Genomic DNA, 19,854 nt, shown 5'->3' with positions numbered 1-19,854 from the left:
CGCTCGCCAGCTGCGGCTGCCGGTGCCCTGCGCCCGCGGCTGCCCTCGCCACCCACCCCGCTGGTGGCACCGGGGCAAACGGCAGGCTGGGAGGAAGAAAAAAGCATCCTTTTCCCCCAGCCAAGAGCTGCGCTGACCCTGCTACTGCCCCCGTCCCCGCTTTGCTGTATTCAGGCAAATGCCCCTAGCTGGCGGGCATGTCTACAAACCGAGGCAGGAACCCCGGATTTGGGCAACACTTTGGACAAACGGGATTTCTGGCAGGTTTGTAGCAGAGTCAGGTCAGAGCAGCAAAGCCTGAGCATCATGCAAGGACCATGGGAGCTGGCAGGGCAGCAGGGGGAATTTGGATGTGCAGCTGTCATCTCCTCCTCTTCCTCCCCCTGTCGCTCGGCAGGACAGAGGAAGGCTAATTTGGAGAGAAGCGAGATATCGCACAAGGCTGGGAAAAGACGGGCAGGCACTGGCCGCCGCGGGGATGAAACGCCAGGTGTTTTCTCTCCAGCCTGTCAGCAGGCAGGGTGAGCCCCGAACCACCAAATCGGAGCAGGTTCTGCCCGACAGCCTGCACCATGGGGCGCTGCAAGGGCGGCGCTGGGAGCAGCCCGCGATCCCCATGGGGCCCACAGGGCTCTGCACTAATGGGCCCTGCAGGCAGGGTAGAAACAGGCTGAGATGCAACTGCAGTGCAAGGAATAAATAAAGAACAACAATAACGGAAAGCAGGGGATCCCAGAAAAACTATGTACTTGCACAAGGTGCAAAGGAAGCCGGTCTCTTATTTTCTGCAGCTTTTATGGGGTTCATTAGACATGGTTCCTGCTGCTCCCCAGGGTCAGCCAGTGTTTCAGGTACCTGTGATCCCAAAGGGGGTTAATCACAGGGGCTCTTCTCCTCCACACAGGATCAGCTCCACCGGGCCATGTCACTCGCTTCTCTGCTGCTGCGGTGAGGAGCTGGTACCTCCATCCCACCCAGACACCTACAGCAGGGGCCCTGCTCTCCTGCCCCTCCTGGGGCACCCCATCCTGGGAAAGCCATCAGACCAGGCAAGAGAGAGGGTGGAGACAGAAGTTCAAAAGGGGCATGATGGATAAGAAGGGGATGATTTCTGTCTACCTAGGCCTGCAAAAACCCTAACAGATGCCAGTCCCATTTATATACACACCTGTCAGAGACCCACAGAGTCACAGCACCTCTTCAGGCACCTCTTCCAGATGCTGACAAGGACAGATGTTTCTGGGACTGGAGGATGGACACCAATGGGGAGCGCTCTGCGAGTCCATGACCCGGCTCTGCTCCTGTGCATCCTGCAGTTGGCAGCACAGCTCCTACAACTCCTCATACTGTGAGGGGTGATGATGCCACAGGCAGATGTCTCCCAGCTGCTTTCCTACTCCTATGTACTCCCCAGGATCATTCCCCTAGGGCACTATGTGACTTATCCTGATGTACCAGCTTGTTCAGGCCCTGGGGCAACACCTGGGACAACACCCTTCTCCTCTTAAAGCAGACGATGCCAACAGTGAGACACCACTCTTTCAGCCACCAAGATCTCCACCCATGGACCTCAGCACTTAAATGCCATTGAATCAAAGTGAATCTGTGCTTTCACTTTTTTTGAGGATATTCCCAAGGCATCAGCCTTTGCTTTGCTTCAAATGGGGCAATAGGTCCAATACCAAAATCGTAACAGGCTAGTACTGCTGCCCGGCCTGAGACACCTCTGGGAAAGTAAACGTATAGAAGCCAAGAGCCCTAATAGTGTGCCCATATGAGACTGAGGAAACCCATGTAAGAGTGGAGTAAAGGGCAGCTAGGGCTGGTGGAAATGCTTTTTTCTTAGGACTTGCCTCAGAAATTCCCCAAGCTGCATGGGCAGCCCCACAGGCTGGGCTTTCTGCTCTGCCTCGGCTGTGCCTTCGGCTCCCTGAGCCCTGGGGCACTCCGCAGCACAGCAGCTGTGCAGCCACCGACCTGGCCCAAGAGGCCCAAGAGGCCATGGTTCCAGACTCAAAGGCTGCTCCAGCCTCAGTGTGTGCACCTTGCAGCTCTGTCTAGCCTCTCAGTGCTCATAGACTTTAATTAACTGTTGGATCCTGGCAAGGTACAAAAATCTCATAATCCCTTGCACTGATGGGGAATGAGGCAGAGAAAGTTAGGAGTCTTTTGGGCTACTTCAGTGTTTGGTCTTTCAAGCCTTCGGCCTCATCAGGAAGACAGAAATGGATGAGCGTGAAAGCAGCAGCTGCTCTTGAACACTGTACTCATGGGTTTGTCCTACATCCCAGGGGCAGAACCACAGCCGAGCCCAGCATGACAGCCAGTGCTGGCACTGGACCCTGGAATTGGGAATGGCTGGGAATGGCTGTATATACCTTGCCGTCTCAGCTACCTGACCCAGGCTGTCCTGCAGAACAAAGTTATCCCTGTGTCCTTCAGGTACCTCCTTGGTGCCTCCAGGCAGGGATTTAAATCAGAGTATTTCACAACGCAGCTGCCTGGAAGCAGTGAAGCATCGCCAGCCCCGACGCCTGCACTATGCTGCCGAAGCCAAGCCTGGAAGGCAGATCTGATGCCTCAGCTGTCCGCCGACGCGTTCTCTAAAAGAAGCAGAGACACTGTGGTGCTGGATCCCCCTGCCAAAGTGGAGCCTGTGATACTTGCTCTCCCACAAAGAGGTAAGGGCAAAGCCATTGCCAGGCTGCAGGCAGAGCACGAAGGGCTGCCTCTGCCCTTGGACCACGCAGTGGTGATCTGCAGTGCCCTCCTTGTGGCCCGTGATGCCATGGACGCAGGGCAGCTACTGCCTGCCACTGTGTGTTTTTGAGGACTGCGGTCTGCAGCAGCACTGCTACCCACGCCATAGGGGCCAGCAGCCCATGACGGAACACGTGCCAGGCCCTGCGGCATCCCAGAGCTGCGCGCGGGCTCCATCAATGAGCTCCAGGCTGGGGGTGTCCATCTGTCTGCCCTCCTCCCTCCCTGCTGCAGGAAGCACTATCTCATCGTGGCCCTGCCTTGCTCCAGCCTGGTTTCCTGCTCCATCCTGCCAGGTTTACCCTGCTTTTTCCTCCTCCCCTCCCCCTGCCCCAGGGCTGACAGGCCATGTTTGCATTTCTATCTCCTGCTGTCTTTCCTCTCCCTCCCCCTGGCCGCTCGCTCCCTACTCCATCCTCCCCGAGAGGCTACGTCCTGAGCCAAAGTTAGCCTCGGTCAGGTAGCCGCATGTCCGGCCTGGAGCAGCGGGTCAGCCAGGGCCACCCTGCAGACCTCCTCCAGGATCTGTGCTGTCAGCAGCCTCCCCGGGCCCCAGGGGAGCCGCTGTTTGCTGCTGGTGGGCGGCGAGGGATGCTCCCTGCACATCTGAGAGCGCGCGTTTCCCTTCGGCCGCCCGCGAGCCGCCCGCTGCTGGCCCGCCCTTTCTGCTATTGGCAAGGGGTCTGGCCAGACGTCGCTTTGTTCGCACCCCGATTCCTTCAACTGCTGGGGGTTTGTTGGCTGCCTGCTCCCGCCCGGAGAATCCTTTTCCTGCCTTTGAGATAGAGGATGCTCGAGCCATCTGTGCGCTTTATTTCCTTGTAGAAACTAACAAGCCGAGGATTGCTTCCTCCTGCGGACATTTCGGAGGGCAGCTCCGGCTCAGCGGGACGCGCAGGCAGGGGAGGGGGAGCCCAGTGCCTTCAGATAGAAACACGACATATTTTGTTCACTCCTTGAGGGTCAGAAATCCTCAAACTTGCCAAAGTACCTGTGGCAGCTCCCACCCTGCCGGCGTTGCTGCTCTGCTAAAGCCCAGGGCAGAGCTCTCTGGCGCAGCACGCACAGCCACCAGTGGCCTCGATTAACTGCATGGCTAAACCCCTGCAAAATTCAATTAAAATTATCCTCCCACATCTTAAAAACTGTCAGTTTGCTTCTCTTCCTCTTTTAATTTACTCCTTTCATAATCTTGCCCTGCTTATATTTTCTGCCCCCGCAGGATGTGATTAACACGGCATATAAAGAGCAGAGGGATTGTATGGCTTTAGGGGACTGGCAAGAGAAATTAGCACCATTCATTATACTTCTGACCTGAAGGGATGCACGGGATGGTCCACAGCTCACGTGAGATAAGTGTTAGTCCAGATCTGGTACCTAGCAGGCAAGCATCACCAGCAACCTGGCCCAAATGGATGGCCCAGATGGGCCAGGGAGGTCCCGCATGGGCCCCGGAGGTCTGGGATCTCTGGGCAGGTGGCTTGGGAAAAGCTCGTGTCACCACTACCTCTGACTGACCAATGTGTGACTGCACAGAAGTTGCATGAACATTGCAGAATACAGAGTTCAACTTCAGCTGTTGCCCATCCATGTATAACCCTGGGGACTCTACTGGGCTGACATGCATATGCCAGCAATGGACAAAACCCTGTAGGACACTAAAGAGGTATCTTTACCCCAGGCTGGAGAAGACAGGGAGAGAGATAGATGGGACTCAGAAACAAGGGGCTCTTACATGGGCCTGTAGGAGATGACGAGGCAAGAGCGAGTTAGGCGCATAAAGAGGCTGAGAGCAAAGAACAAGCTAAAATAGATATAAGAAGATGGATTAGGTGAGGAAATAGGATTGAGCAGTAACAGTGAAGGGAGGAAACACTGCTGCTAAGTGAAAATAGGGGAAAAAGAGCCCTAATGTTAGACATGTGACCAAGCTCTGCGCAGGCTGCAACTGCCCAGGAAGAGCTGGAAGTCCTCTGTGAATACCAGCTCACTGGTGGTGAAAAAGGCAAGTAGGGCTGGTATCTCAACTCTACCCTCTTCTCTGTGATACCACTGTGCTATCATGTATGTCCAGGATGTGCCATCATTTCCAATAGTGCTTGCCATTCTGTTTTCTCCTCCCCAAGGCCTCCAAATATGGGAAGCAAAATAAGGATTATCACAAAGTGTAGGAAAGACCAATAAACTGGAGTTCTTCAAACACTGACAAGAAATGATAGCCTATAAAATCACAAAGGGCAAACTGCTAAAGGAAATTATTATTCACTGCTTCTTACAATGTACCTGATGAAATTATGAGGCAGCAGATAACATACATTTTCATGCATCTCCACTTAACTGTGGTATCAACACTGTGAGATGCAGAAGAATCCAAAGTAGCGATAGATTCCCAAAGGTATGGGATGAGCTCCTGGAGGACAAATCTGCCACCAACCACTACACAGTGATGCAGGTGAAACATGCAGGCCTAGAAGCCCCCAAAACACCCACTGCCGAAAGAGGAAGCTGCACCCTGGCAAGAGCCCTCTGTGCCTGTCCGTGCCTTGTCCTCTGGAGTCGCGAGGTGCCCATGCTGAGGCAGGACCCTGTCCAGCCCCAAGCTGCTTGTCTTCATAAACCCCAGGGCCTCAACTGGCAGCTTCGAGGCCCCTCCACATGGATGCAAAGGAAGAGAAAGCCTGAGAAACACTGGAGAGTTGATCAAAGCATCTGCACACCCCCAGGTTTGCCATCATCAGCTTCGTCTCAATTGCAGTCTGGTTCCTGGAGTCTTTGCTCAGATTCCCTTGGAGGCAAATAACAGATTTGCCAGGGGAGACTGAGTTCAAGCTAAGTGAGGTCTCGGCATCTGACTTGGTGTGAGACGAAGAGGCAGAGCCTGCCTGCCTGCCTCCCGGCCAGGCCGCCACCGCCTGGCTGCCCACACTGGACTACCTCCCTGGGGCCTGCGAGCCACACAGCTCAACTACGAGGCACTGTGCCAAGCAGAAAAGACCTGCTCCTCTGTGCTGGAGCTTGCATTCAGATATTTGCTACTTAACTGTAAATTAAAATCAACGTCAAGCCCTCAAACCAACAGCTGCCCTGGATTTGGCAATGCCTGCTCTCCTCTGCAGCACGGCCCACCCTCAAGTTGGTCTCCAATTGCTGAGTGTGAAAGAGGCTGATCAACAGGATAAGTGAAAAGAACAGTCTTGCAATTAGATGATTATCATGGCCTTGGGAAAGCTGGATCTAACTCTGCATCTACATCAGGCTCCCTGTGAGACTGTGGGCCAGGTGCAGCCTCCTTGCACCTTCATTCCTGGCTGAACCATGCAGGGAGGGTCAGCAGCAACTGGGCAACTTGGGATGAAGAGACTTGGAAAAAAATAGTCAAGGAAGAAAGGAGGAATCCTTATTGCTTGTAATGAAAGATAAAAGGGAACAGACAAGAGCTACATTAGGTGAGGAAGGGGCCAAAAAGTAGGATGCGCAAACAAAGAACAGGAGGAATTTTAACTCCCTGATCACCAAAGCAGTGTTTTCAAGCATCACGTATGATCTGAAAATAAAAACCTGAAGGGAAGCGTGGTCACAGGCATGAGAGGGAACTGCTGCCTGGGGAGCTGGAGCAGGCAGACCCTCCTCCCGGCCCTGCTCCTCGCATGCACACCCGCACGTGCGCCTCTCCCATCTGCACGACCTCTTCTGCTGACTGCGGCAGGGGCGGGCTGCAAGGGGAGGCAGGAAGATCACAGGCACACGCTCTTCAAAGCCGAGTTAGTCATCAGAGGTAGCGGCAGAGGAAGGAAACCTCAGGTAAGAGGTCAGACATGCACGAGCAAAGCAGGCTGCTGGAAGAGCTCTAAGTGCTCGCTGGAGATCTGAGAGCCCTCCTGGCAGCCCTCCTGTGTGAGCGGGACGGGAGGCACGGCTTCCCGGGGTGAATGCAGCTACAGCAATGTAGGCACCGCTAAAGAAATTTCAGCCCTTCTGGAAAACAGAGTGAGCTAGGCTCTTTGCCATCCTTAAAAGCAGCTGAAGCTGGCCAAACCCAGTCTTCACCAATGTGGTCAATAAAAATCTTAACTCTGCTCTCTGTGGGATCCCCAAGAGGAATGTGCCCCAGATAAGAGTGCAGCCAGGCTCTCCTCCCACGTGGGACAGTGCAAGCCGCTCGTTGCCCTCGCATCAGCGATCCTGCCTGCTCCCTGCTGGGCAAAGAGACTCTGAGATGGAGCCGGGTGGCCCCAGGGTGTTGAGGGCAAGCTGTGAGTGCCGTTTCTCTTGGCACAGAGCTGTGACAGCAGGCCAGGCCCCGCTGCAGTCGGAGATGATAATCAGCTCTAAGAGCCAAAGTGGGGCATTCACACTATTTGAGATTAGCTGGCTGTGCAACATCTGCACGGATCTCTCTCCCCACCTCCTAATACCTCTCGTGCAGATATTTCTCTTCCAAGCAACACTGAACTGAAATGTCACACTTTGCATATCACAGCAAGATTCCTACGATGAAACATCCAGCCTAAACTGTAAGATTGGACTTTGGTGCTATTTGGAGGCCAGCAAGCTAAAGCACTTCATACTGTTTTTTTTAAAGGAGCTTATAAGAGGGTTACGGAGTTTCATAAACACACAGTTACTTTCCTACAAATACTCAGCAGTTGACTGTTGTTTTCCCGTTCCAAGGTGCTTCCCTTGCAACGCAGCTCAGCCGGGAGAGCACGCAACCAGACGCAACGGGAAGGAAGCGTTCACATATGCTAATGACTTCCACTTCAGGAGCACAAGTAATAACAGAGGGGAAACCGTGCTAAAGAGACAATACGCTACAGGATTTTAAAATCACAGGGAGAGCCAGCCGGCCAGCTAGGGCTGCGCAACTGCAGGGTAACGAGCTGGGCACAGAGCACACGGGATGCAAAGCAGCTCTGCTTGGCCAGAGCTGGAGCAGCAAGAGATAAAGGTGGTTTGCAGCTGAGCAAAACAGGCAGGCAGGTGCCAGTCTGGCAGGGTGGCCAAGGAGCTCCTGGGGAAGAGGTGTCGCAGGGGGCACAGGCAGTGGGTGAGGTGGAAGAGGCTCGGCGAGACCCATGCGGCAGGACAGAGAGGCTGCTTCTTGGGGACTGCTCCCATGGAGGTCACTGGTTTTTGGACAATTTGTCTCTCCACCCCCTGGTCCGAGCGGCACCGCGGTGCCCTCGGCGAGAATGGCAGGCAGCAGCAGGGAAGTGCTCCCTGCTGGGGAGAAGTCCCGCTTCTGCATCGGGCTCAGGGGACAAAAGGCACCGCTTTAAGTGCTGCCCTACTTCCTTGGCCATCTCTGTTTGGTTATGGCAAGACCCTTTGTGCTCATAGCTGCAGGCCGCTGCCACGGCTTGCTGGGGTTGACCACACAGGATTCCCAAGTTCAGATGGGGCCCTGTTTATTTTTTATTTATTTTAATTCTACCATTGTATTAAGAAGTGTTTTTCTTTCAGCAAAGGTTACTGCGGGGCCAGTGCTGTGTGGAGCCTCCTGCCTTCCACTGCAGCTATAACCCCCAAGTGGGAGCTTAGCCTGGCCAACACCACTTATCTGCAAGGAAAGCAGGCTTGTATTTCCACTGCCTTATGAAAGATAGATGCCGGCACTCCCCCTCTACCCCAATATGTTCTTCAAAATGCCACCCAGGTCCTGTTATTGCTAGGAGGCTGGAAAGCCAGGGATTAACTGCCTCAGGCAGCATTAGGCGTTATTTGTCTAGGCAGCTAAGGGTGAGGAGGGGCAATAAATACCGTGCTGAGGTCCGTGCTGAGCGCAGACCTCATCATGCCACTGTGCACAGCACTGCCAGGACTGCAGCGCTGGGCATCAGACTGGGATGTTCAATGTCACTAAACAGGTTCCTCTCTCCTTCCCCAACATGGGAGGTCTAGGCATCATCAAAACTCATCCTCATGTGTTTGAACTGCCTCGGGCTTGAACACAGGAGCTGGAGCTGGGTTAGTCCATCTGGAGGGATGGTCTTTGCTGAGCGTGCACCAGCCTGGTGACCAGTGTGCCCATGAGAGCTATCTGCGATAACTGCTTCTGCTGTGCAGCAACTGGAAAAGTAAACGCCTGCCCACAGTCTCTGACTACGAGGTGGCTCGTGACATTGCCACTCAGACAGCCCATGCACGGGAATATGTAGGCAGGAGATGGCTGTTACAGGCTACTAACTGTGCTGGGAATGGTCCAATGTCCCATTCGGATGCATCGATTATGCCCTCCTCTACCCCAGGAGAAACCTTTTGAAACTTCATTCAAACTCTTTATTGTCCTTTATCTTCTTGAGCAAGGAGAGCCTACCCAAAAGCATATATCCCACCAGCTGTTCAGAGCACACCTGGTCCCTGCACCAAGTGGCCCCGGGCTCCCCATGACACCAAGCTACCCATGTGCATCTGGCTGCCAAAGCCAGCACTGAGAGACAGCAGCACTGGGATGCTGCTACATCCTACAGTTCAGCAACAGCAGACGCACCAAATTAGCAGTCATCAGCCCCAGGTTCATGCTAGATCAGCTAAATTGCTTTATAAATACAATGCTGGGCAAGCCTGTTTGTAGGTGAGGTCTTTGCCTCTGCCATGCTTTGTCCCAGGACAAGGGCCCTGCGCCGCTTGAACAGCGGTGGTTTTCGCGACTCAAATGAGTCCGTCGCCCCGCTCTCCCGTGGGAGCATCCTGCATCACAGCTGGCCCCAGTGCTGCCAGAATGAGCTGTGAAACATCTGCCCTTCCTCCTGCAGGCTGGGCACTGCGGAGCAGCAAAGGGATGACAAGCTTGGACCAAACTCGCCCTTGCTGGGGATTGCACCTAGGTGAGGGCAACCCACAAGCACAGGAGGGATTTCTGCGGGCACCCTGTGCCTTCACCTCCATTGGATGCAATTTTGCTCGCTGCTGTCACTCCGAGCTGGTAGTTTTCAATTCTGAGTATAAACCGCACTTCATGTCCAACCTTCCTGCCTCGGTAAATATTATGATTTACTGTTGTCCATGGAAACTATTGACTTCACCCTCACTTTTGTCAGTATTGAAGTTTTTAAGTTGTTATGCCCACCACCCACCTTCGCTGGAACCAGGTTTGCAGAAGTGGGAAGAACGAGTTGCAGAGGGAGAGAGAAGCCTGCACAGGTGCGGGATCCACGCACCTTTCCATGCTGGGAAACCATGGGAAGGCTTTCCAGGCTCTGCTCTGCAGAGCTTTTTGTAGCTCTTTTGGGGGACACACAAAACCAGTACGTCTCCTACAGACTCCCTTGCCTCTCTGACAGCCTGCATGCTGCTGTACCGTGGAGAGCAAAAGAAGTACCTGAAAGCCTCCTGAGAATCTCCTGGGGCTCATGAAGGTCCAGATGTACCTCCGCGAGCCTCTGGAGTCGCTCCTAATTCCATGCCTCTGGCTCCCTTGCGGGAGAGTGCTGGGCCCCAAGAAGCCCTCCTGTGGCCGAGCCGTGGGTTTGGCCATTATCCCGCTGGCGGGAGGAGTGCTTCACCTTCCCCGAAAGGAAGGCGACAGCGACCCAGGCCGGAGGAAAGCCCTCAGGAGCCAGCAGAGCTCCAGAAACTCCCTGCATGATGCAATCACCCAGGGGCCAGACTCTGCAGCCCTTTTCCTCACTTTACTCAGACCAGGCTCCACTAAGTGATTGAGGCATTAGCCTAAATAAAACTGAAGGACTTCAGGATTTGGCCCAGCAATAAAAACTTCCTTCCTTTGTCTGCTCCTCACTCCACATGATACTGCTACCTCCCAGCCACCTCCCGGCCAGGTCTCCTGAGACCAGGGCCATTGCTTGTTTGGGTTCTTGCAGCTCCTCTTTCGGTTTACCCTCGGTCAGCCCACGCCCACCCCCTCCTGCAGCCGCTGAGGAGTGGGGCAGATCACTGTGGGACCTGCTGCTCCCCTGAGGGGCATTGCTGGCCTTGGGATGCACCCCGTGCTGATCCACACGGACCTTGAGGATGCGATGGATCATCTCCGAAAAGGCCCTTTTCTCCCTGCTGACTGTGGAGGCAGCTGGCTTGGACCACGTGCTATGCTTTTAGGTGGCCAGGGCTAGGTGAGATGACTCCTATGCCAGGAAGGTGCAGCAAGAAGCTACTCATCTTGCCGTAATGGGGACTGTGCATCACTTCAGGAAGTCACAGCGTAAGCAATGCGTGAACAATCCTAAACAAATATTTTGCACTATGAATTTTGCTTCCTTTTCTGCCTCAGAGTACCCAGGGGGGATGTGAGGCCCCATTAATCAAGGGCAGACCACAAGCCCCCCCAAGAACCCTGTCCCCAGCGCGGCCACCCAAGCTGCAGGGTAGGGGCCGAGGTCTCCTCCTTTCCCCCCAGAGCAGCCGGGTCAGTGCATGCCTGCGGCACGGTTACGTACGGACTCGCAACCTGGCTTCCTCAACCAGCCTTGGCGATAGCTATTTCCTTTGCACGAATCTCCCTGTCTGTGCCACCTATCAAGGAAAGCAAATACAAGCGGAGTTTGAACTTAGCTAAAGTGAGAAGCGTTTGCTCCTGTGGTATGAGGGGAATGAACAGTTTGGTGACCTAAACCTTGATCCTGCAACACGTAGATGCTTGGGCAGATGACCTGGTAGAGATAGGGGATTGCTCAGAGCATGGAAACAACTCCTGCAAGTTTCTGCCCGTGCCTTTCACCTCGCAGTGAGATTTTTAATATTGCTCAGCTAAAACCCAAGCAGTCAGTCATGCGCCTTAACCTCTCTAACCACCTTGGGGCACAAGAAACCCTCTGAGCAGCAGACGGCTGGCGATCTTGGGGCCGAGCGGCCGCTGCACAGGTCCGTGCAAGCCCCGTGGCACCCAGCTCCCCGTGCGCCGCAGCCTGGCACAGAGCACAGCGACCAGTCTGTGCCTCGCACTGCCTGCAGCAGCATGCAGCTAAGAGTGCTAGCGGATGTCCAGTGCAATGGTACTGGCTAGTTTTCTTAGAGCTCGCTCTTCTAAAAAAATAATAATAAAAAAAGTCTCCCTGTACATTCTGCCCTTTTTAAATACATTAATTACCATGGAAACAATGCTCCTGTTGGTACGAGAACAGCCCCGTGGCCTCCACAGACGCAAGATAAAAATCAATGGATACATTGAAACACAGGCTGTATTTCAGGATCTTTTGTGGTTTTGGGGCTGGTCACCACGGGCACATACACAAGAATGCATCTTGCTAGCCTCCAAGCGAATCTTCTCCGGGGAGAAAGCTGGGGACGATAAAAATGCGCTCTGCGAGGTTCATCTGCTGGGCTGGAGCATCCTCGGGTGGGAGCTGGTCCCTGGATGGGCCATTTCACCAGTACTTGTGCACGCGCACGGCTCCTGGAGGCTGGTGCCACTGGCCACCCCAGCTCCCCTGATGCGCCCTAGACATGATGGTTGCCCATCACGTCCTCCTTGTGAGTGAGAGCAGAGCTCGCTGGCTGTGGACCCAGCTGGGCAGCTTTCTGCCATGCCTCCCCGCTCCCCACGCACGGTCCTTTCCACCAGCCCAGATGCCAGCATTGATACCTCACCAAAAAAAAAAAAAAAAAAAGAAGAAGAAAAAGAGAGTGAAAGAAAGAAAGAAAGAAAGAACAAGAATGAAGAAAGATACCATTGCTCCTCAGCCTTGAGAGTCTCTTAAACAGCATGGCAGGGGCCATGCCCAAACGGGTGCGCGGGGAAGGGCTGCCGAGGCGCTTCCCTCCCCACCGCCAGCCCGGAGCAGCCCGCGCTGCCAATGGAAACCCGGCGCGAAGGGCAGCCCCAGCGGCCCGACGTCTCCCCTCCCGGACGGCGAGAGCTGCCCTGTTCCCTGCCGTGCCGCCCATCATAAAGGGGTCCCTGAGCTGTTATCAGGCAGTGACAGTTTCCGCCATCGGATTCCTCCTGTCCGTCAGGAAAGCTAAATAAGGAACGTCGTTCAGGCGGCTGCAGGAAAAGGGGAAATGCAGGGACATCCGGCCCAGCTGCCAATTTTTCCTTTCCCATGAACCACCGCTGACCTCCGCCAGGGAGAACCTGGACACCGTGCCTGGCATCAGCACCACTCATCTTCGCTTAACCCTTCTGTGGGGCTGCGCCGGCCCCGCGGCAGCCTGCCCCGGGGCGGCCGGCCCCACCGCGCCGCCTCCGGCGCTGCCACCGGGGCCGCAGACCGACGCGGTGGACTCCAGCGCACCAGCTGGCTTTCGCCCAGCGAACCTGAGCCACGGCCAGGAGAAGGCTTAACCCCTCTGCGCCCGCACGCGGGTGGGCGTCTACACCTGGAAATCGCAGCAAGGGGCCCCCAAAGCATCGCTTAGCTGCTTTAACTCCTTAGATGCGCCTGCGTTCCTCCTCCGTCACCTGTACGCAGACCGTCCGGGAGTGGGGTCGAGCCTACTCTCTTTCTAAGGCGGCTTTCCAGGCTCTGCCAAGAGTTTTAACCCGCTCTGGTCTTGCTGTTGCAGGCAGGTAAAACTCATCTCTTCCGCTCGCTCCAGGGCTTTGCCCATCAGCGGTCAGGGAGAAAGACCAGGAGGGGCTGCAGGCCTTTTCCACAGCCCTTCTCGTGGGTATCCCGAGGGCGCTCACCGCCTCCGACCGCCCGGGAGGCACCACCTGGAGAGAGTTACGGCGTGCTCAGCTGGGCAGATGGGCACCACGATGCACACGTGCAGCATCTACTGCCTTTCCCTGCCACCCCGCGCCGTACGCCCCGCCGTTCGGGAGCCTTTGCACGAGCCCCTAAACTAATCCTCGCTCATTAGCGCGTGACATCCATCTCGCGGCACCTCCAGGTTTGGCCCGCTGAGTCGGAGCTGGACTTCCCTGCCCTGGAAGGAGAGGGCAGAAACGCAGCAAGAAAAACAGTCAGCACCCGGGGGAAGCTGTAAGGTGAAATCCAAGTCACTGGCTGAAACCTGTTTCTGCTCCCTCAGCAGGGAAACGACGCCAGCAGCGACTCCCTGCTCAACACTGCGAGCTTATAAAACTCAGCGGGAGTTTCACCGCTGGCTTGGGGGGGGGGCAGGTTTTTCACCTCCTCGGGCTGAACTTGGACCCAGAGGCTAAGCGATCTGCCCAAGGCTGCAGAACAAACAAGCGGCCGAGCCGGGCTTTGGCCGCGAGGGCCCTCGCCTCCTTGCCGACTTGACCGCAGGCCATCTCCGCTTCCACTACTTTGCGTTAACAATGAGGCACCACAGATGGGCAATAATATTTTGTGCCGAAAACATCAGATCTGTTTTGACCAGAGAGAAAAAGCCCCCCTGGGACCCAACTAACCCTCCCTTTTAACAACGTGAAACAAGAAACAAAGGTCTGGGATAGCCAGAGGCAATAAAACCCTGGAATTAATTTAGCCAGTCACTAGATGCCAGTGCAGCTGCAGCAGTATTTCTTTTGCTAATGAAGGACAAAAGATAATTCCAGTTCTGACCCCAAAGTAAAGGTTCAGCTTGTGTCCCCAACAGGAGATGTCACTTGCATGCTCCAGGCAGGTCATGATCTTTGTGGTGGTGGCACTGGCCACTGGCATCTCACCCAGCTCATGTGGGATGCTTTTGCAGGCCATCTGCCAGCACCCTGCAGACTGAGGTTTGCGGGAGCTGCCTGCACGGTTGGAGGACCTGGGGAGCCCAGCGTCCACCCGGTGTCCCAGGCACCTGCAAAGTGTTAACTTGGGGAGGTCGCGACCAAACGGGGCTCTGGGCTCCTCTGGCTGACGGCTGTGTTCTGTGCACCTCCGCACGCCTCCTCGCCCCACTGCAGAGTCACCCACAGCAGTGAGGGCTCCTCCGCCCAGCACCTCACCTCACTGCTGGCTGCGGCCCGTGTTGAAGGAAAAGGCTCAAAGCAGGACCAGCACTGCCTTGCCAGCTCCCTGCAAGGGGCAGCTGAGGGGCTCCCTTGATCTGGGGTGGGAAGGAGGCCTCCAACACGTATTTTATTAGGCACAATTGCCTTGTGGACCCATGCAAATGCCCAGCATCTGCAAGGCCCCATGGTAGTGGGGTGCCCCTGTTGCAGGGTGGTATGTGACTATCCTCCGCCCTCCTGCACAGGCCAACCTGGCTCCCTGCTGGTCCCTGGGATGTTCCCCAGTCTCCTACTACGAGGACCAACCACCAATGGCCTTATCCAGCCAAGCTGTGATTTTGCAGACCTCTACTGCAATGCTCTGACATGCTCAATCCTTCCTCAGGCGGAAACCACTGCTCGTCCGTTCCTGCTCACCAGCTTCCTTGCATGGGTTCAGGCTGCGGTGTCCAGCTGCCGCAGGGCTTTCTGCTTCTCCCCATATCTGTAGGATGCCCTGGGGCATCCCCACAACCCCGGGATCTTATTGCATGTTTCCCTTTCCCCAAACAGGTGGTAACATGTCCCCCCACCTTGTCCCCATCCCTGCATGCTGTTTCAATCCGACTGCCTGGATTTGAAGACGAACACCTCGAAAGCCAGCCAAGGATGAGACACGCATTTGGAAACACCTCTGCTGTGCTGCACGAGCCTGGGAAGCTGGGAAAAGGCGGGGGAGATGGATGCTATCCCTACGGACCGTGCTGCTTCCCAAAGCTGCAGAGCCGAGGAGTCACCACGAGCCCTTTTGCTCCATGGCAACTCTGCAAAGAAACACTCTGAGCGCCGTGGACCCCTTGGGCCCTGCGGAGCATCGGAGCCTCGACCACCATGGCACGCCGCGGCCCTCGCCATCGGGCCCGCTCCAGCAAGCGGCCACCGCCATCGGCACGGCCGCCTTCTCGCTGCCGTTCCCGTGGGATCCCGCTCTCCCTTTCCCTCCCCAGGAACTGTCCCGAGGACGCTGGGAACAGCGAGTTCCCTCCCAGGCCAGCCGGGAACACCTGCCCTTCCCATGCCGAGGGCGCCAGGCGGGGAAAACGCGGCACGGGGCGACAATCCTGTGCTCGGAGGCTGGCAGGCGAGAGCCCTCCGAGGGCCAGCGGAGCCCGGGGGGTCCCTGCTGCAGGTAGCCCCCCCCTCCCAGCTGGGACGGAGCCGTCCCCCTCGCCCCGTGCTGCCCGGGGACACGGTGCCGCTGGGGGTGTGTCCCCCGGGCAGACGTCAAATCCAGCTCTGCAACAAACATCCTCGTGGCTGTTTTTGCAGGCACGGAGCCGCTGGCCGGCGTGCCCCAGCCAAATCCCAGGGTGCTAATCGCAGCCCATTCATCTGAATTTCTCCTTAAACAGCCAGCGGGGCACAGAGGCTCCAGCCGCCCCCTCGCCTGGAGCCCCATAGCAGCGCTGCTGGGGTCGCACGTGAGCTACAGCCCCCCCCCCATCGCCTGCCTCCGCGGCCCTGGATCAGGTTCAGCACTAACAAGTGGCTGGATTAAACCAGAGCGGGGTTTCTTGAGTACTCCTGCGTTTTTGCATGAAAGGGTGTTGTTGAAATGGCCCCTGTTTATTACTTGCAATAAAGCAACTGCTTCAAATCCCAGCTGCAAACCCGAATGTTGCTGCTGGCACCGTCCGAGCAGCTCCTGGACGGGGGGTGGTCTGCGCGCTCTTCGAGGAGGGTACATGGCTTCAGCCAACACCATCGGCCCGCGTCCTACACAAGCACGGGCCCTTCTGAGAGTCGATGTTCAGAGCAGTGAGCTGGAGCCCCCCGCCAGGGTTAGTTGGCTGCGGAGTGGGGAGCTCTGGTCCTGGCGCAGAGCGCCGCTGCTCACCGCAGCCCCAGGAGCCGGGCAGGGAGCAGGCAGCTCCTGCGCACCGTCTGCAAAGGGTCACCCTGAGCTGCACCCTGTCTGCTCCCCACCATGGTGCCCAGGCAGGGTGGCACTGCAGCTGCTCCATCCAGGGCAGAGGGGAGCAGCCTGGGTCCACTGCGCATCCCATGGAGAACCTCCAAGCCAGGACAGAGCAAGAGCCCACGCGCTCTCAGAAAGAGGTGGGCACCCCCTCTCTGCGATGGCCCGTTTGACCTAGCAATGGGCTACAGTCAAACCCCAGGACACAGGAATCAGGGTGAGAGCAGAAGAGACTTTCATGATCCCAATATCCTTCACACCTTCCAGGTGGACCAACCTCATACATGTGTCCCTGCTTCCAGGGAGAGCAAGTATTTGCAACCAGTTTTGAAGACGCTGAATGGGGATTTGGTGCACTGAAGAGTTTGTGGGTACTTTGCGTATTGAGAAATCACATCCCACACTCGAGCTCTGTGTCGTCCTTTCTTGCTGCACTAATCAGGCAGCACTGGAGAGCTTCAAAGCTCCGCACAACCGTTAGCTGATTAGACCTATGCATCACGCAGCAACGCGTTGGTCAGATCTCCCCAAGGCAAAGCTCCCAGCACCTCCGGGAGATCAAAGAACCTGAGGAACAGCTACAAGATGCTTTACAAATTGCTAACAAAAGGGCTTTGAACAGCTGCAGCTCTCTTCACAATGCCACCAGCAGCAAGTCCATTTCTACCCTGCCTCCTGGAGCTCCCCTTGAGGTCCAACAGCCCGGCAAGTCCTTCATCCCCACGACATAAGACAAATCAGCGGCACACGGGCAGCGCACATTCCCCATGCAGTGCCCTCCCTGTGGTCCTGTCCTGGCTGTGCCCTCTGCCAGCGACGCTCCCCATAACACACCGCTGTACCCTTCCTGGCAGGGACGGGTCAGACCCACAGCCCTCCCGCAAGCTCGCTTCGACGACGGCAGCGAACGCAGCTGGTGACAGTGAGTCACTGAGCTGAGGTTATAGCGAATTCTATTTAGGCTCCCAAAATTCATCTCCCCATGTTGGAAGCTCCTTGTGTTACTAACTTTTCTGGCAGCCTCACTCTTATCTGATCTGTCAACGCTTTGCTGTTGCAGCCAGGAGCTTGCCCAATCTGAGCCAGTGGGCCTGGTGCCCCGCGCCGGTGCCCCGCGCCCGCTCCCCAGGCTCCTGCCCGGCGATGAGTGCCCCGCGTCGCTCCCTCCTTGCTCCATCCTGCCAGGAGCTGCGCGCTATGTGGGGCCGGGGAGGCTCAGCGGAGAAATCAAATGCGGTCAGACACAGGCGCCCCAGCGGGCCCAGCACCCTCGGGCGGCTGCGCGCCCTGCGGCCGCTTTGCAGCCCCATCTCTCCGCCGCGGTCCGGCATCCGCCTGGACCGTGCTGCACCCGGGGAGTGGGCTCGGCTCTCTGCCCGCGGGCCTTTTGCCCCCGAAGTGCCGTGGAAGCAGGAGCGCTTCACGGCCGCCCGGCTCGGGCCGCTTCCCAGGCGGGGCAGAGCCGCCGGCGAGCACCGGGGAGAGGCCGCCCGGCGCGGGGAGGCTGCGCGGGACCGCTCGGGGCCCCGCGAGGCTGCGCAGCGCTCGCCCGTTCAGCACCGCGCTGCGGGAAGCCGGGAAGCAGGGCAGGGGACCGGCCGCTCGGGGCCCCGGCCCGGCCCGGCCCGGCCCGGCCCCGCGACGTGCGGCCGCCGGCGCCCGTCGGGGCGCGGCACGTCCCCGCCGGCGAGCGCGGCGCGGCAGCGGCGGAGCGCGGCGCGGCCCCGTCGGGGCTGGGCGCCGGCAGCGGCGGCGCTGGGCAGAGCCCCGCCGGGGCGGCCCCGCAGGTGCGGCCGCCTGGGGGGGTGGGGGTGGGGGGCGCAGAGGGGGCCCCGGCGCCGCTCACCTGCCTCCGAGACAAAGCCGAGCCAGAGCCAGAGGGGCAGCGTGCAAACTCTCCTCATCTCCGGGGCGGCGGCGGCGGCAGGTCGGGGCGGTGCGGAGCGGAGCGGTGCGGAGCGGAGCGGTGCGGTGCGGAGCGCCCCGCGCCCGAGCTCTGCTCCCGCCGCGCCCCAGCTGCGGCGACGCGCGCGGCGGGCGGGGAGCACCGGGGCCGCTTCCTTTTCCTCCGCCCGCCCGGCCGCCCGCCGCCCTCCGCGGGCCGCGGGGCGCGGGGGGGCCGCGGCGCGGCGCGGCGGGGCGGGGCGGGGCCGCACCTGCGGGCGGCGGCCCCGCCGCGCGCCTGGGCGCAGCCCCCGCCCCGCCGTGCGGGTCTGCAACCTCTGCCCCAGCGTGCGGGCGTCCGCGCCCCAGTGAGCGCCCCCCCGCCCCAGGACGTGCGGGTCCCTGCACCGGCGCGTGCACCTCCTGCGTGTGTCCCCGCACCGGTGTGCGCTCCTGCATCGGTGTGCGCACTTGCTGCACTGCTGGGTGTTTGTTTGCAACCTCCGCAGCCCGGTGTGTGTGTGTGTGTGTGTCCTTGCACTGCTGTGTGCACGTCCCCGTGCTGGTGTGCGTCCTCACACCAGCGTGTGCTCTCTCCCCCGCACTGCTGTGCTAGTGTCCCTGCACTGCTGTGCGCATCCCCTGCACCTCTGCACGTATGTGCATGTGCTTCCTCCCTCCACCTGTGTGCATGCGCGTGCATCCTCCTGCACGCGTGTGTGGGGGGGGTGTCTGTCCCCCTTGCACCTGGGTGCTTGTGCTGTGCCTGCTTCCCGCACCTGTGTGCATTGCTGTGCTCCTCCCTGCACCGGAGTGCGTGGCTGTGTGTCCTCCCCGTGCCTCTGTGCACGTGTGTGTATCCCCTCACATCTGTGCTGCATGTGCATCCTCCCTGCATCTGTGTGCACGCTTGCGTTTTGTCGCATTTTCGCACTGCTCTCCTGCATTCTGCACCCACGGTGCCGCAGCCTTCACGGGCCGACCCGCGCCTGCCCGCGGAGACACCCTCTGCCGCAAGGGCTGCTTCTGCCCCCTCTCTCTTCCAGCAGCTGTTTGCTGCTTTCTTTTTGCTCGCTTTTGCTTTTTCAAGTCATCCTTCACCCCGCCGGCGCGTTGCCAGCCTCAGCCCTCCGGCTTGGTGGCGGGGAGACGGCGAGAGCCGTGGTGTGATGCCGCCTGCCAGTGCAACCGGGCGGCCCGGGAAGGCGCTGGGCTCCGGGAAGGCGCTCGCTCTGCTCCGCTGCGGGTGCCGAGGGGGTGACGGCTGCTGCCGCGGCTCCGCACGTGCCGCCAGCCAGCGCTGCTGCCCCCTGACCGGCGAGTCCGGGCTTCCCCCACCTCCGCGCGCCCTGCAAAGTGATTTATTGAGAAAGCAGCCTGGGCAGGAGGGCGCGACGGGTGCAGGTTGCCGATGCGGGTGCACCTGGGCGCGCAGGGT

At 58.1% G+C, this 19,854-nt stretch overlaps 1 protein-coding gene across 2 annotated transcripts in view; it reads right to left on the bottom strand.

Annotated features, from left to right (window-relative positions):
- Positions 1–18,616, bottom strand: part of FLT4 (fms related receptor tyrosine kinase 4) — a 59,929-nt gene extending 41,313 nt beyond the window's left edge. For both annotated transcript variants that reach the window (XM_062587014.1, XM_062587015.1), the window contains exon 1: positions 18,379–18,616. In XM_062587014.1, the coding sequence (XP_062442998.1) occupies positions 18,379–18,436 (58 nt within the window). In that variant the 5' untranslated portion in view covers positions 18,437–18,616. The remainder of the gene's footprint in view (positions 1–18,378) is intronic.
- Between the last annotated feature and the right edge of the window lie 1,238 nt (positions 18,617–19,854).

This window comes from Rhea pennata, chromosome 14 (assembly GCF_028389875.1).
Source record: "Rhea pennata isolate bPtePen1 chromosome 14, bPtePen1.pri, whole genome shotgun sequence".
Taxonomy (NCBI): domain Eukaryota; kingdom Metazoa; phylum Chordata; class Aves; order Rheiformes; family Rheidae; genus Rhea; species Rhea pennata.
The sequence above is the reverse complement of the archived record's forward strand: the minus strand, read 5'-3'. Positions and strand labels throughout refer to the sequence as shown.